General features: G+C 36.4%; 1 protein-coding gene across 1 annotated transcript in view; it reads right to left on the bottom strand.

Annotated features, from left to right (window-relative positions):
- Positions 1-17,229, bottom strand: part of DIAPH3 (diaphanous related formin 3) — a 445,841-nt gene that overhangs the window by 320,827 nt on the left and 107,785 nt on the right. The window contains exons 6-7 of the mRNA XM_045566830.1: positions 423-497; positions 267-336 (exon numbers count right to left, since the gene is read on the bottom strand). Of these exons, the coding sequence (XP_045422786.1) occupies positions 267-336; positions 423-497 (145 nt within the window). The remainder of the gene's footprint in view (positions 1-266; positions 337-422; positions 498-17,229) is intronic.

Below are 17,229 nucleotides of genomic sequence, written 5' to 3'. Positions count from 1 at the left end.
TGGAAGAAAGGAGGGAAAGAGGAAGGGAGAGGAAGAGAAAAAGAAAGTTAATTAAACACAAGGAGGTAAGCACCAGAAGAGGATCCATTCATTCCCATTTCTCTTCTTGCAAGACAGTTGAAACTAGAATTGAATAAAATTCACAATTTTTTCCATCATGCACTGAAAGACACATCAGAGTGATACATCATCACTTTAGTACAAGTAAAAAAATCATACATTACAAAATTGGCAATGGACAAATACTAATTATCTACTGTACATACCTGCGTATTCATCAAGGCTTTTAGGCACTGTATAACTTTGTGTTGGTTTTTCTTTACAACTTTTTCTTGGCTGTATTGACATAAAAGATATAAGTATTGGCATTATAATTGGACATACGTAAGGTTTAACTGAAAATAACTATTAGCAATACTTACATTTTTCCACTAATCAGTTTTTCCAAAATGTCTAGTAATAATCCGAGCCCCTCATGTCCGAAGCTTTCCACCCAACTGAAAAACATAAAAAACGGTAGTTATACATTGTCAGTATTCTAGTTTGGATTATCATGATAATGCTATATACTCACAAATACTTTACACTTGTTATATTCATAATCATAACTTCAATATAAGAATAACATCATATACAAAAGCATTCATGATTCATAATCTTAGCAGTGAAAGAAGCAGCAAAGATGAGATAAACCAACATTGTGCTACACTCAGCTTCCACTGGTTTGTGAGAGCTGATTATGTCCATCTCTTCCATGCTCCGTGTTCAGTGAGTACCAACAAGGTTGGTACCATGTTGGTACGTTGAAATCAACCATGGTGAAAGTATTTACATCACAGAAATTGACAAATTTTACCAATCAGAGCTTCCTCCACCCACCCACACAGAGCTGGCTGCCAAATATTTTACTAGCACACCACTGGATAAGCCCCATTTTGGACTATTGCAAAAAACAGATATTGGGATGATAACCACAGAAACAATATAATATTTAAACATAAAAAGAAAGTGAATGAAAGTACTTATTGAAAAGGTAATATTAAAATACAAATATGCATAAAACATCTCCCCTATTTTCTTAAAAATTTGCAAGGCCAAATTGTTAATAAAGATCTATGGAGGGAAGATGCAGTTGACACAAAGAAAAAGATTGCCAACAGAAATTAATCAAAATAATGAAAGGGGATGCTTTAGGAGAATTTCCCAAACCATTCAAATGCATCCTTATAAATGTTAAGAATTTCCTAAGTTTCAAAGTTCAGTTGCTTTAAAAAAAGAAAAAAAAGAAAAAGAAAAAAAGAAAAGAAAAGAAAAGAAAAGAAAAAAAGAGAGCCCTACAATTGTTTTATAAATGAGTATTTCCATCTTGACCAAACCACTCCTGTTCCATATACCCACTGATCCAATCACAGTACTTTACATAATTAGGACAACATTGTTACTAGACAAAAGCTTGCCTTGATTATGGAAAAACTAACTTGGTAGAAATGAATACCTTTTTTCAGTGAAGATTTTGAAATCTAGGCCAATAAATAATATAATGGTAATAATCACCTCCAAAAAAATAGGGGAAAGAAAAAGATAAATGATATATATGTGCATATTTCTTTCTATACATGTGTTTTTTTATTTTCTTAACAGCTTTATTGAGGCATAATTGTTTTTATGTGTGATTTCATATGTATGTGTAGTGTTTGAACAGTAAGATGTAAAAAATTTTTCAAGTCATCAAAAACAGGACATTATAAAGAATAAAAACAAGCTTAAGTCATATACCAGAAAATAATACCATTTTAAGATACAATATAACATTTCCAAAGAAAACAAGTAAAAACCAAATGCAACATATTTACATAAAAATACAAATACTGTTTAAAGTCCATCTTTTTCATTTGCACATGTATGTGAATAGAATTTGATTATCTATAAATGTTCAGAATTTCTAATGTTACAAAAAAGAAAACCAAGAAATTTGCCATGTAGACTGGCAGTCTCTTGTCAGATAATATTTTATTCATCTCTTCTCTTTCCAGTAAAAGCCATGGAATAACTAATTTTAAAGTGCACTTAAACAGGAAAAATACTGCCCTGTAAAAGACTAAAGATTGCTATTATAGTTAAGGTGAGAAAAAAGTTAAATATAAGTTGCTGTTTTCAAACCAGGATGCTACTTCAAAAGTGAAGGGTTTACTCTCCACTATCAGCAACAGACAGGTTACCTGTAGGCATTTTAAATCTTGCTTTCATGTTTCATGAAAACACCTACAGCATCCTGCTTAACTGTTTGCCTTGTTGACATCCTATTCTGTATTTATTCTTATTTCATATGCAGCAGAGAAGCTTGAAATAAAACATGTCAGGAGTAATTTGAGAGTTTTACTTGGGCTGGCATTGAGATGCACAGAGAGTGTTTGTCTGTCCCTCCCCTGTCAGTACTTCACAGTGGGCCTTCAATATTTTGTTTCAAGTGAATTTTCAACAATCTCTGTATATTCAAAACTATATACATAAAGATATTCTAAAGTTAATATAAATGATTTCAGATTATTCATGCTGCTATCAGGTGACTTCAATCATTGTGGAGAGTAAAGTTACTTTTCATAAAGCTGCCTTATACCAAAATATACAAAGTCATTATAAATTATGTCAATATAACAGAAAGACTTTGTTACACTTAATATGCTTATGTTGTGACCCACTATAAAATTTAAGAAGCACATAAATCCATGTAAATCAGTAAGTTCTCTGATCTGAGTAATTAATAATAAAAAAAAGCTATTTAAAATTTATCACCCCTAACATCATTATAACTAGGATAGTGGGACCCATAGAAGGTCTCAAATCAACTATTTCTAGATCCACTAGATAACTCTCTTCTAAACTATAGAATATGAATCATTAAAAATACAATTTACACCCACTCATATATATTACATATAAATTCTCTATAAAACAAAAATTATTAAAGTTGCATGTAAAATGGCATTAAAGAAAATCACTTTATATATTACACTCTTTTAATTCATTGTGGGAATTAATGTCTCAACAATAAAATCAGAGAGGTGGGCAACAGCCTTCTGAAAACCAGGTTACAGTTTATATTTCATAAAACATGCCAAAAACAAGAAAAGTGGGACAGAGTGCAGGGAGAGGAAACTAAGATGCTTGATAACCAAAGAACCAATATATTTAAACATAAAAAGAAAGCTAATTAAAGTGTTAAAAAGGTAATATTAAAATGCAAATTAACTATGCATAAAACATGTCCTTATTTTCTTAAGTTTTTTTTTTCTAAAAAATTTGCAAGGCCAACATACTGCTATATTAACAAGTTGTCATTCACAAACCCATACTCTCAATTGTTTCATTCCCCCCGCACACTATTTTCAGCAATATTATTTTTAAAGACAGGGGTGCAAATATCACTTCCTATCTCTTCTGGAAAAGATGTTCAAGATAAAAAGTGATATTGAGTAGGCAGGTCTGCGGTCTTGACAGAGGTTTATTGAAATCCATAGCTTTCTACAAAAGTGAAAAATTTCTCATCATCAGTTTAAGAAGCAACCTGGAAAAAAATTATCAACTGATCTATAAATGATCAATCTTCAGGAAACAAAATCTGCACTATTTGTTCTGTGCCTGTCAGCATAGTACCATCAGGCATTATGAGGTTTAACTATAAACTGCATTCACGGATGAATAAGCCCTGTGCAAATGTTTCTTCTTCATGAATAGAAATGACATAGAGATCACTGTGACATTTGTATTGGAAAAAATTGCTTTAAAACAGCAAAAAGCAGTGTGCTAAATACTACTTTAACATAAAATCTACCTCTTAAACTTCTATAACAGGAAATATCAAACTCTTCTCTTTTAATTGCCTCAAGGAAAATTTCTGAGTATATTACCATTTAGCACTTCCTAGTAGGGGTCTCAATGCAGGAGAAAAGAAGAGATGAATAGGTAATAAAACTTAATAAAAAATTTAAAAAGACGGGGGGAGAGGGAAAACAGGTCTCTAGAATTACAATGTGTAAACCACCTCTAAATGTTCAAATGTAGGCTTTGAAATTCAGCTATTGCTTCCAGAGACACAGGACGAAATTAAAAGTATATAAAATAGTTTCTGACATGTTAGCTTTAGAAAACAAATATAGTTAGTCACCTCGTTGAGCAATAGAGGCAATAATCAGGTCTCAGATTTACCTCCCAGCCAAAAAGAACAAAGGACTATCAAGTATGTTTCCCACAGACTGACCCTCCCACCCTTACATTTTTTTTTTTTAAGTTATTATACTACCTCTCTTCCCAGATGTGCCCTTAGAAAAGGAAAGACAAATGTGTCATGGATTATCAGAGCTGGAATAAGCCTACCAGATTCATAAGGGCAACCTTACCTGATACATAATCCTTGAGGATAGGAGCCATTTCTTATTAACCTTAGTTGTGCCAGCACCTGGGATAGACTAAGCACTCAATAAATGGTTTTAGAATGAAACTGAACCCCCTTCCATTGTTATATATAAGGAAAGGGACATTCAGAGAGAGGTTAAGGTCACTTAGAAATACCACCTAGGTCTGCTGACACCCAGGCCTTTGCCCTTACTTTATATATGTAGAAACAGACACAACGAGATGATGTGTTCTATGTGCCATTACTGAGCCTGTCTCAACCTTCATGCTAGAAACATCAACTCTGATTTCAGAACTGGTTTTTGTCCATACTGAACCAAAGATGATGAATCTGGAGTCCCTGTCCTACATCGACCTTACGAATTGACTGACTGCTGCTCAAAGAGTGATGCTTCATCGCTACTACACCTCAAGTATTCATTAATGAAGTCCGCCAGTGTTTATTAAGGACTCACTGTATGCTTGATACTGCACTAGATATGAGAAATACAAAACTGAATCAAGTATGTTATCTGCCCTTGAAAGGATCACAGACTAGTGGCCGAAACAAAAGTATTTCCATAATGTAATCATGGTGCTACGGGAAGAGAAGGTACAATATCTACCTCTCCTGGGAACTTCAAAGCAGCTGATATCTGACCAGAGTCTTGAAGATTAAGTCATAGAAAGGAAGGGAGGTTTCTAAGCAGGAGGCATACACACAAAGACATTAAACATAAAAGATATGGCTTGTACTGAGCACCACAGGTAGCTGTAGCAGAAATAAGGCCAAACGGGTAAGAAAAGGCTTGATTTTGAAAATAGGCAACAGGAAGACATTAAAGAACTAGGCATGTGTGGTAGGCAGGGTACTCCTACCCCTGCTCACCAAAGATGTGCACATCCTAACCCCAGAAGCAATGAATATATTACTTCTTTTAGCACAGGAGCAATTAAGATTGCAGATGGAATTACAGTTGCTAGTCAGATGATCTTAAAATAGGGAGATTACCCTAGATTGTCCAAGTAGGTCCAATCTTATCACATGACTCTTAAAAGCTGGTATCTTTTCCTGGTTTGGTTAGAGAGATGAGATAACAGAAAGAAGAGAAAGTCAAAGCATAAGAGGAAAAAGAGGCAAGAAACATGGATGAACTCTAAAAGCTGAGAATGGCCCTCAACTGACAGCTAGAAAGGAAACAGGAGCCTTAATCCCACAACTGCAAGAAAATTCGGTTCTGCCAATAATCCAAATGAGCAAGCAAATGGAATTGAGTCTGTAATTCATAAACACAGGATGTCTCCATGTATTTGAATCTTCTTTAATTTCTTTCATCATTATTTTGTAGTTTCAGCATAAAAATCCTGTAAATAATTTGTTAGAATTGAGTTTTTTTAATCAATTGTAAATGTTGTTTTTGTATTTCACTTTCCTCAAGTTCATTGCTAGTACACAATTTATTTTCATATGTTTATCTTGAATCCTGAAAACCTGCTTAACTCATTAATAAATTCTAGAAGTTTTTGGTAGATTTCTTGAGATTCTATATATATTTGCAGTCATGTCCTCTGCAAATAGGGACAGTTTCACGTCTTCCTTTCTGACATGTATGCTTTGCATTTCCTTTTCTTGCCTCAGTGCTCTAACTAGAACTTCCAAAAGAGAATCAGAATCCTGAGAGCAGACATCCTTGCTTTATCCTCAATCTTACAGGGGAAGCATTCAGTCTTTTACCATTAAATGTAATATTAGTTGTAGGACTTTTGTAGATCCCTTTTATCAGATAAAGTTCCCTCTATATTAGTTTCCTGGGGCTACTGCAACAAAGTACCACAAAGCTAGTAGTTTAAAACAACAAATGTGTTCTCTTGTAGTTCTGGAGGCTAAATGTTCAAAACCTAGGTGTCAGCAGGGCCATGCTCGTGCTGAGACTCTGGGCAGAAGCCTTTCTTGCCTCCTCTTTGCTTCCAATGGAAGCTGTGGTGTTCCTATGCTTCAGTCCCCACATGGGACTTTTTCTGTCTCTGCTCTTCTTATAAGGATACAAGTCGTATTGATTCAACAGTCTACCCTACTTCCTTATGACCTCATCTTAATTAATAATATTGCAATGGCCCTATTTCCAAAAAAAAAAAAACAACAACTACTACATTCTGAGGTGGGGGTGCCTAGAATTATCTTTCTGGAGACACAATTCAACTCCTAACAGCCTCAATTCCTATTTTTCTGAGAATTCTTTTTTATCATGAACAGGTGTTAAATTTTGTTAAATGCTTTTCCTGCATTAATTCACATGATTTTTTCTTTAGCTTGTCAATATAGTGCTTTATATAAGCATTTTAATGTCTTTATGCATGGTAGACATTGGGCTATAAGTTTGAGGTTTGTTCTTGTTTTGTTCTATTTTGGTACTATCTTTGTTAATTGCTCCCTGCTTTTCTATTTCTAGAAGAAACTATGTAGAATTGGTATTAATTTTTCTTTAAATGTGTGGTAGAATTCTCCAATGAGATCATCTGCATCTGAAGATATTTTGGGAGAGTTTAAAATTATAAACTTTATTTCCTTAACAGAGGACCATCCAAATTTTCTATTTCATACTAAGTGTGTTGTGGCAGTTTGTATTTCTTAAAGAACTAGTCTATTTCATCTAAATTATCCAATGTGTGTGTTTAAAGTTGTTCACAGTTATTCTCTTATTACCCTTTTTGTGTCTTCAGAGTCTGTAGTAATATTCCTGTTTGATTTGTGATATTGAAAATTTGTCTTCTATTTTCCTCTTTATCGATATCACAAGTTTGTCAATTTTGTTAATCTTTTCAAATTACCAGCTATTTTATTGATTTCCTCTATTGTTTTTCCTATTTTCAATTTAATTAAGTTTACTCTTATCTTTACTATTTCCTTCCTTCTGCTTACATTGGGTTTATTTTGCTCTTTTTTTCCCCCTAGAAATTCTTGAGGTAGTAATAATGATTATTGATTTGAGCCTTTTGCTCTTTTCTAATATATTTTATGAGATAAATTTCCCTCTGAGTACTGCTTTAGGTGTGCCCACAAATTCTGAAAAGATGCACTTTCACTAAGTTCAGTGTATTTTTTTAGTTCCCTGAGACTTCTGTGACTCACGGACTATTTAAAAGTGCACTGTTTAGTTTCCATGTGTTCAGTTTCTCCCTTGTCCTTCTGTTCCTCTTAACTTGCTCTTCTTTCCCTGACTCTCACTTCCTGTTATCTTTCTCTTATTGGTATCTAATTTGAGTCCTTCACACTAACAGAACACATTCTGTAGGATTTCAATTGCTTTAAATTTGATGAAGTTTGCTTTATGGCCTGGGATGTGGTTTGTATCTTGATGTACATTGTGTAGAGTATTCTGTTATTGTTGGGTTGGGGGGTCTATAAGTATCTATTATATCCTTTTGTTTGGCGTTGTTTTTGAGTTCTCCTGTATCTTTGCTAATTTTCTATCAACTGTTGACAGAGATTAAATAAAATAAGAGCTAAAAGACTGTAAAGAAATGAATTCAAGAACAGTTTATAAATAATTCTGTGGGAATGAAATCTTGATCGCAGAAGTAGTAAAACAGAGAAGAGGTAGTAAGAATGAGAAAATAAATAGAATAGAGGATTAAAGAGTTGATGGGAGAAATCTGAAGGAAGAGTGAGAAGAAGCCAATAAACATTAAAATAGTGTGTAATAAACATGATGACAAAAGTAAGCAAAGGATCCTAGAGGAACAAGGAACCTAGCCAGGGGCTCGAGACAAATCCACATTAAAAGAAAATAATGTTTACACTCTTGAACTGGAAAGATGTTCACATCTTAAGTTTAAAAAGCAGAAATGGCATATAAGGCATTTCCTATTCTTACTCAAAAATGGGTGTGTTCACATAAAGGAAATGTATCCATATGAGTACAGCTACATGAACACACATTTCTTAATCATCCTACACCTAGTCAGCTCACTCAGTTACCTGCTATTTTCCGTTCCAGTGGGAAACACAGACTAATGCCCATGGCAAAATGAACATTTCAGGCTTAAGTTCTACTCTCTAATACATCCGCATTCTTCCACTCCTACCAAGAACCAGTTCAGTTTGTTTCCAAATCCATTCTTGCCAGTTGTACCTACAGTGTATTTACATAATTTAATTAATATTATATAAACAGATAGCATATAATTGGGATAAGAATTGCTGCTTCTATGAAAGCTAAGCCTGATGATTTGGAAAAGCACAAAAAAGATTATTTTTTAAATAGCTATAGAAGCAGATGTTGGCACACTGTCAATTAAAGGGGAATAGTACAAAAAGATTTTTTTAAAAATAATTCTGCACTTAAACTACTTTTTAAGAGCCTCTAGGTTCCTGTTCTACTTTAAAACACCAATACCAGGACAATACATTATGGGTGTGGTTTATGCAATCAGCCTTTGCCTACTCTAAAGTCTAAGCTCCACATGAAATGTCTAGAGAAATAATGATTATGTTTTGAATTTTAAAAAATGTTTAGGAGATATGTGAATCACTTATTTTACGATTCCATGCTTTAACCAACTTTTTCAAACAATCAACCAATAGCATTAGACAAGAAGACTTCCTCTATAGACAGAAATTCTCTCTCTCTTCCCCCCTACTTCCTCCCTCCCAGGAAGTTACAGTGTCTATTTAAGTCAGTAATATTATACATTTGTCTTGATTGTGCTTTTGTATATTTTCTTATTTTCATATAATGAACTTATATTTTTATAATAAGAAAAATATTTATTTTTAATTACCCGAAAGAGTAATCTTACATGAATGCCTAGAGAAACACAAATGTATTTTGCTTAATATAGAAGCTTCTTAAATGGGGAAAAATACATCACTGCTCACATGTGACAAACTAACAAATTTCACCCCTTAAACTTAGAAGGTCAGCTTTAATACTGTATAATACCCAGATCCAATTTACATTCCTCTGTCAGAGTAATATATCACCAATGCTGAATATAATTATAGCTTATCTTAAGCTTTCATTTTCACCTACCCTCAGCAAGGTGACTACTTAAAATGAACAGTTCTGGTGGGGGGTGGAGTACAAAGCAATTAGCACACCCTGTAGGGCAAAACAAACATACACCTACATCACATTCAATGGCCCATCCACAAAAATTACATTAAATTATAGAGCTAGACCAGGGAATTCAGAAACTACATAATGTTCAGATTATAAATACTAAACTTCAAAATATAACCATTAATATGTATGTTTTCCGGGAAGTGACTTTTTAAAGAAATTGTATGTTTAAAAGTAATCATTTATTCCCACTTCTAATATAAGATAAGATACCAGAACATACTTAGTAGTCTATTCTCCTAGTCCCATTTTAGCTATAACATATTCAAAGGCATAAAATATCTAGAGAAAGCATTCCAAATAAATATAACACAAGATTAACAGCAATGATGAAAAACAAAGTACAAGAAACGAGAGTTATTGATCTTTAGATGAAAAGATAAGAGAACTATAGATTTAAAATAACATATACTAGTATGTGTTCTAATCAAATCTTAAGTCTACTATTAAAAGAAATATATTGTGCAAAATGAAATACCTATTAATAGTTTGAAACATATTAAATATTAGTAAGTATAAGATTCTTAGTATGAAATTAAACATCATTAGTTCAGGGGAAAAAGCACTAAATTATTCATTTTAAATACAGACTAATTTGATAACCAATATCTGGGGAAAAGAAGTTATGGTCACATTTCCGGCCTTACATCATCTGTTCCCACCCTAAATACCTGCCATTACTGCCCAATACTAGTCAGATTAGTCTTAATGAGTAAGTCCATGACCGGCCCTTGATTCCATAAATTTCACTGCTATGTTTTTATCTTCATGCCAAATGGCTCCCTCCACCAAACTGCCTCCTATGTAATAACTGAGACAATTTCATCTTTCAGGGACCAATTCCGGTTTCCTTCTTCTTTGAACTCTCGTTGATTTAAATCTCTCCATTTTTTCACTAGATTCCCTTCACTTGACCCCAGGGACTCCTCCAGTTAGTGTCTATTCCTCTCCTTTCTTTCATAGCAAAAGGTCTCACACAATTGCATCACAGGCATGGTCAGCATTTCTTCACCAGCCATCACTCAATCTCACTTCAGTGTCATTTCTGTCAGCAAGACTCCAAAAAGCTGATTTTCTCAAAGTTCAACAACCCTCCTCTTGCCAACCCAACAGTATTATTTTGTCCCACCTCACAGTAGCATGCTATGTGGTTTGCCAGTCCCTTCTTTTGAAACACTCTTCCTTTCTTAGGTCCACCCTTCTGGGTTCTCCTCCTTCCCACTGTCTACTTCTCAGTCTGTTTTTCTGGCTCTTCTTCTCATTCTAGATCATGTATTCCTAGACCCTTTCTAGACCTGGAGTCCCTCAGAACTTGTTCTAAGCACTCCTCTATATCATTACCCCTCTACTCCACACACCTCCACCCGCAATTGGATCTCATCCATTCTCGGGGCTTTATGCACAATCCACATATCAGCAACAGATAAATATCTCCACTTCACATTTCTCCACTAAGCTCCAGACTCACATATCTAGCTGCTTGCTTGATGTCTCAAACTGTGAAACTTAAGCATATCAAACTTTACATGTTAAAAAGGGATATTTTGATTTTTCTTCTCCAAAATTCATCAAATCAATAACCACCACCATCCTCCTCCATCCCAGTTAACAGCACTACCATCCACCTATTTGTTAAAGTCAAAACACTTAAGTCATCCTTGGTTCTTCCTTTTCATTCATATCCCACATCCAATTTATCAACAGGTCCTACAGTTTCTACCTCCAATTTATCTGCAAAAACTACCTACCTACCCCTTGCCCTACCATTGCTACAATCCTTACCCAAGCCACCCTCATCATTCCTGTGATCAGAGCCTTCTATCTCACCTCCATGTCTACTCTTTCCTCCCTCCAATCCATTCTCCCCAGAGCAGCAGGAGTGATCCTTTTAGAAAGGTAAACCAGAATAGCTCATCTCCTGCTTGGAACTCTTCAATTGCCTCCCACTTATTCAGAATACAAATCCAGTCTCCCTACCATGACCTCTTCATGTCCGCCCTCATTATCTGGCCACTGCCTACCTCTCCAAAGGCCTATTGGATTCCACCGCCTCTCCACCCTTCTGCTGCACTGTTTCTCCACTTCTGGGTCTCTGCTGCGTCAGATGTGCTCTAGGCCCAGCACCACTGCCCATGCTTCTCGTAATTAGTTCCTTGTCCCTTTGGTCTCAAACTGCACCACTTCAGAAAGACTTTCTGTGACCAGCCTACATCAGAAAAGCTCTCTATTCATTACTCTCAGTCCCTATTTTTTCTTTACTGGACTGATTATACCTTTGTTTTATTTATTTGCTTATTTTCTAGGTCTCTCTCCCTCATATGTCTCTTGTGTACTGTGGTACCTAGCAAAGGACTTGGAATACTTCTTGCATGGAGAGAGTAACAGATCCCACACTATATTCTAGTGGCATATTATCCACACCACATACTTAGGGACTTAATTAGGTAATAGCCAGTGGTATAATTTATTTAATGTAGTTAGATGTTTCTTTCCAAATGGAATCTCAGCAATTTGAAGACAGAGAGAAGCCCTTGCATCTAATCTAGTTTTCCACCAGGACGATGCATTAAGACATATGGAATATTATACTTGATCTTGCAAAATGAGCAGTACAGGCTCGTGCATTTCACTTTATTTCAAGCATTAATTTCCCTACTCACTCATTACTACTAAAATCTTTTCAGTATGCACTCTGACCTTCTCTTCTGAATCCCATATTAAGGTTCCACAACGACATAATACTTTGTCCCCATCCTCAGAAATTCATAGCATGGTGGGGAAAGCAGCCATACATATAATGACTCGAGAGTACAAAGGCTTAAAACAAGTACATGAGAAAAATGATTTTCTAATCTCTAAAACTGTGTTGTCCAATACGCTTGCCACTAGCCACATGCAGCTATTTAAATTTAAATTAATTAAAATTCTATTCCTCAGTCACACTAGCCACATTTCAAATGCTCAATAGCCACATGTGGTAAGTGGCTACCGTTATAAGGCAGACATAGAATATTTCTGTCATTATAGAAAGTTCTACTGAATTTCTGTTCAAATGAGCTTAATTTCTATTTAGCCCTGCAGAGGCACTCCAGGTGACCTAAGTGATTCTAAAACTCATATGTGTGTTTCTTTTCTGTTATCATTTATGAATTTTAACATATGATAGATGTTATAATAAACCTGCTTCTCTCAGACATATATTGCCCCTGTAACAAAAGAACTAGAAATTCATGGCCCATATGGGTGATAAAACTGAGTTTTACTCTTACAAGCTTTTTTGAATCACAAAAATTAAAACTTCCTTCTATTGTCAATGTGATGCCTACTTTTGTACTAAGGCCTGCCTTTATGTATAGATATGTAAGAGGATACCAAGACAAACATCGACATTTTGAAAACCTTTTACTTAACCCATCGAGCAATACTTAAAGACAGTAACAAGCCCAAAAAATTAATCTAAGAAATGAAGTTAATTCTTTATAGGTAAAATACTGTTAATAATAACTAGATGCTTTAGTGCCTACAGTTCAATAATTTATCTCATCGAAAATATATTTTGAGACCCGGCATGGTAGCTCACACCTGTAATCCTAACATTCTGGGAGGCCAAGATGGGAGGATCACTTGAGGCCAGGCATTCATGACCAGCCTGAGCAAGAGCAAGACCCCATCTCTACAAAAAAGAATAGAAAAATTAGCCAGGCATGGTGGCATGCACCTGTTGTCCAAGCTACTTAGGAAGCTGCGAAAGGAGGATTGCCTGAGCCCAAGAGTTTGAGAGTGTAGTGAGCTGTGATGACACCACTGCACTCAGTCTGGGTGACAGAGCAAGATTCTGTCTCAGAAAAAAAAGGAAGAAGAAGAAGAGTAAAAGGAGGAGGAGGAGGAGGAGGAGGAAGAGGAGGAGGAGGAAGAGGAGGAAGAGGAAGAGGAGGAGGAGGAAGAGGAGGAAGAAGAAGGAGGAGGAGGAGGAGGAGGAATAGGAGGAAGAGGAGGAAGAGGAAGGAGGAGGAGGAGGAGGAGGAAGAAATCGTTGAATGGAAACTAAGGAAACCAAAATATTCAGTAAATAATTTCATACTGATAGCTGTTAAAGCCAGGAATACAAGGTTTATATCCCCAGAAAACAGACAATTATAATAGAAAAGGGAAGTTTCTTATATTTTCACCTTTATATCCATGGGAAAATTATATAAGTTTAATGTTATTTTCCTGGAATTGTTATGGCATAATACTCTATCTTTCATTGTTTTTAAACCGTAAACTGATCTTTTCAAATAGAGTTTCCAGTCACATTTTCTCTCCATTGTACTTGAATATAAGTAGCACAGGATCCAAGCTCTTCCATTTTTAAAATAGTTTCATGTAACTACTCTAGATATATACGAGTTATATGAAACTACTCTATTTTAAAAATGAAGACTAGATTCTGTGTTACATTGTGACTGACTTTATCTGTTAATAGGATTTTTTTAAAGAAATCAATCTGGCCATTCAAACAGCAATTTATATTTTATTTTTAATAGACTGGGAAATATATATATATATATGACTTTTAAAAATAGAATGTGAGCACTTTACAATTCTAGGCCCTTTCAGGTCAAGTATAAATTAAGCTGAACAGCTCTCATTCACCATCCACAGAAAATATGTATCTTTCCTGTTAAAAGTAATTATTAAATTTTCAATGTGCCCACTTTTATTGTTAACCCTGCATTCAAAGTCAAAGCTTTTAAGATATAAAGTTAACTTTGAAAGCAAATATTTGTAACACATTTTACTACATCTTTAAGCCAAAACAAAGCAATAATATGAATGACAATTTACAAAAGAGGAAGTTCTACTACCCGTGGGGAACATTCTGTCTTCTAAAGTAGCAGTCTCCAACCTTTTTGGCACCAGGGACCAGTTTCACGGAAGACAATTTTTCCACAGATGGTGGGGGGGGAGGGAAGCAGAGCTCAGGCAGTGACGTGAGTGATGGGGAGCGGCTGTAAATACAGATGAAGCTTTGCTCCCTTGCCCGCTGCTCACCTCCTGCTGTGTGGTCGGGTTCCTAAGTGTTTCATGGAAGACCAGTTTTCCACGGATTGGGGGTGCTGCACAGGCAGAGCTCTGCAGCCCAGTTCCTGACAGGCCACGGGACAGTACCAGTCAGCACACGGGGTTTGGGGACCGCAATTCTAGAGCATCTCAGAGAAATAAATGGCACCAGGTTTGGAAGGACTTTGAAAACATTGGAAAGTAATAGCCTGTCCCTTAAAAATATCAAGTTAGTACATTTAATAAAAATATTAATGTTTGAAAACATTAATAGATATTTTCTTCCAGGGCTTTTTTCATTAATATTTCATCAATTTAAAGCACTTTTAGAAAGGACAGCAAAGTGGCCTAAAATTAGAGGATATTGTCAACAAATATTCGTTTAATAAGCAATACTAAGTGTCATAAAAGTTATGGAACTTGAATGATAATTAAGATATAAATAATACAAGGCATATCCTAAGATATATGGCAGTGTTTACAGAAAGAATAAAAGAAGAATATTAACACCCAACCTTATATTTTTTGGTAGGTAATTTTTAAAAACGATTTTAAGAGGTAAAAGTAGGCATATCTCTCTGAGGAAAACTGTTTAAAAAATGAATCCCACTAATATTTTTCTCCTACCGAAGGGAATGTTTCTATTACTTCTTTGATACACCATATTGCTGATTCCCCCATCCTCCTGGCTACAGGCAGCCACACTAAAGGCTGCCAAGGACCCTATCTGTAGCACTGCCTGTCAGACACACTTCAGCTCTCCCTTTCTATTTCTTTATACCTGTATAAAGCCTGCTCACTACCTTAGCCTTAGTCTACCAACACAGCACTCCCTGCTTAAGGGAATCTTCCTTAGAACACACTTTTCTTCTATTGGGACTCTCTTGATATGAGTGTCCAATCATCCTTGTACATTTTAAAAAATGAGCTTTAATCTTTCAGTTTATCTCCTTTATTTCATAGCCTTGACTATAACATTGAAAATGTAATAATCATGCAGTAAATATATCAAAGAGGTCAGGAGACAACAGAACAAAGACCCCTAGGCAGCACTCACCGTCTAATAGATTTGTCTGAGATGAAAGAAATGGCCTATATGTGCTGTCCACTATGGTAGCCACTAACCAAATGTGGCTCTTGAGCAATTCAAATGTTGTAGTTTTCTTGTTTAATTTTAATTAATTAAATTTAAATAGCCAAAAGTGGCTAATGGCTACTGTACTGAACAACAGAAAAGAAAACATAGATAGCTACCTGCATTACTTACCTCCTGGTATCATTATTAAAGAGAGAGGAAGAAAAGAAAGAAAGGCAAGGAAAAGGAAAGAGAAAAGAAATTCAAGAATGTAGTCAAGAGGGCAGGGCAACATGGCTGAATAGAAACCTGCAGAGATCATTCCTCCTCACAAACACCAAATTCAACAACTATCCGTACAAGCAAGCACCTTCGGAAGAGCCAAAAATCAGGTGAGTAATCTTACTACCTAGTTTTATCATTATATCAAGGAAAGAGGCACTGAAGAGGGCAGAAAAGACAGCCTTGCATTGCTTATGCCACCTCCCCCCCATGCCCCAGTAGTGGGGCACCAGCAAGTCAATTGGAATCTGTGTGTTGGGGGGCGGCAGGGAGAGGGAAGTGACTGGGGGAATTTGAATTGAAACTCAGGGCTGCCCTGGCACAGGGGACAACAGCACAGGGCGGAATTCTGCCAGTACCCATGGAGGGAGCAATTTGATCAGCCCAGCCAGAGGAAAGCTTAGCTCCACCACCAGCAGGCAAGGAACAGTCTAGGGCCAGAACTAAATTCATAAGGCAGTCAGGCCACAAAGGCTGCAGTCCATGGGCAATTCCTGTGACTGTGCTGGCTCACAGCCAGTGGACTTGGGGGGCACGTGACCCCGTGAGACACCAGAAGCTGTGGCCAAGCCAGTGCCTGTGTCTAGCCCCCAGGCCCCAACTACAGGCAGCATGGCTCAGGGACAGTCTTCCTCCACTTGAGAAAAGAAAAGAAAAGAACTCATAGGACTTCATTTTGCAACATGAGTACCAGCTCAGTCACAGTAAAATAAAGTGCCATGCAGACTCCTGAGGTACCTGAGTCCAGGCCTTAGTTCCTGGATGGCATTCCTGGACCCACCCTGGAAGAGAAGGAAGAGCCCTTGGACTCTGAATAAACATCAGAGGTAGACGGGCAACAGTCACCTCTGGCTTTGGGTGAGATTGGGCTGGCTTCAGGTGTGACCTCGTACTGGTGGCCACAAGACAGTGACTATATCACTCCTCCCCCTTCTCTAGCAGCCCAGCACAGAGAATGAGGGAAGAGAGTGAGAGACTATGCCTGGTAATCCAGGGAATTCTCTCATATCTTACCTAAGCTCACCAAGGTGGTACCATGATAGTCTCTAACAGTCACACCATTGTTGGGCTTGGGGCACTCCCACGGCTGTAGTGACCAGAGACTTTGACTATAATGCTCAATTCCGCTTGAGTCTTCGAAAAGCCTTCTCAAGAAGGTCGGGACAAGAGTTATTGGTCTTAAAAAGGAGGTAGAGAGAGTGTTTGGGACAGAAAGTTTATTCAAAGATATAACAACAGAATTTTCCAAACCTAGAGAAAGATATCAATATTCAGGTACAAGAAGGTCATAGAACACCAAGCAGATATAACTCA

Source organism: Lemur catta, chromosome 13, assembly GCF_020740605.2.
Source record: "Lemur catta isolate mLemCat1 chromosome 13, mLemCat1.pri, whole genome shotgun sequence".
Lineage (NCBI taxonomy): Eukaryota > Metazoa > Chordata > Mammalia > Primates > Lemuridae > Lemur > Lemur catta.
Note: the sequence above shows the minus strand (reverse complement) of the source record. Positions and strands in the feature narration are given on the sequence as shown.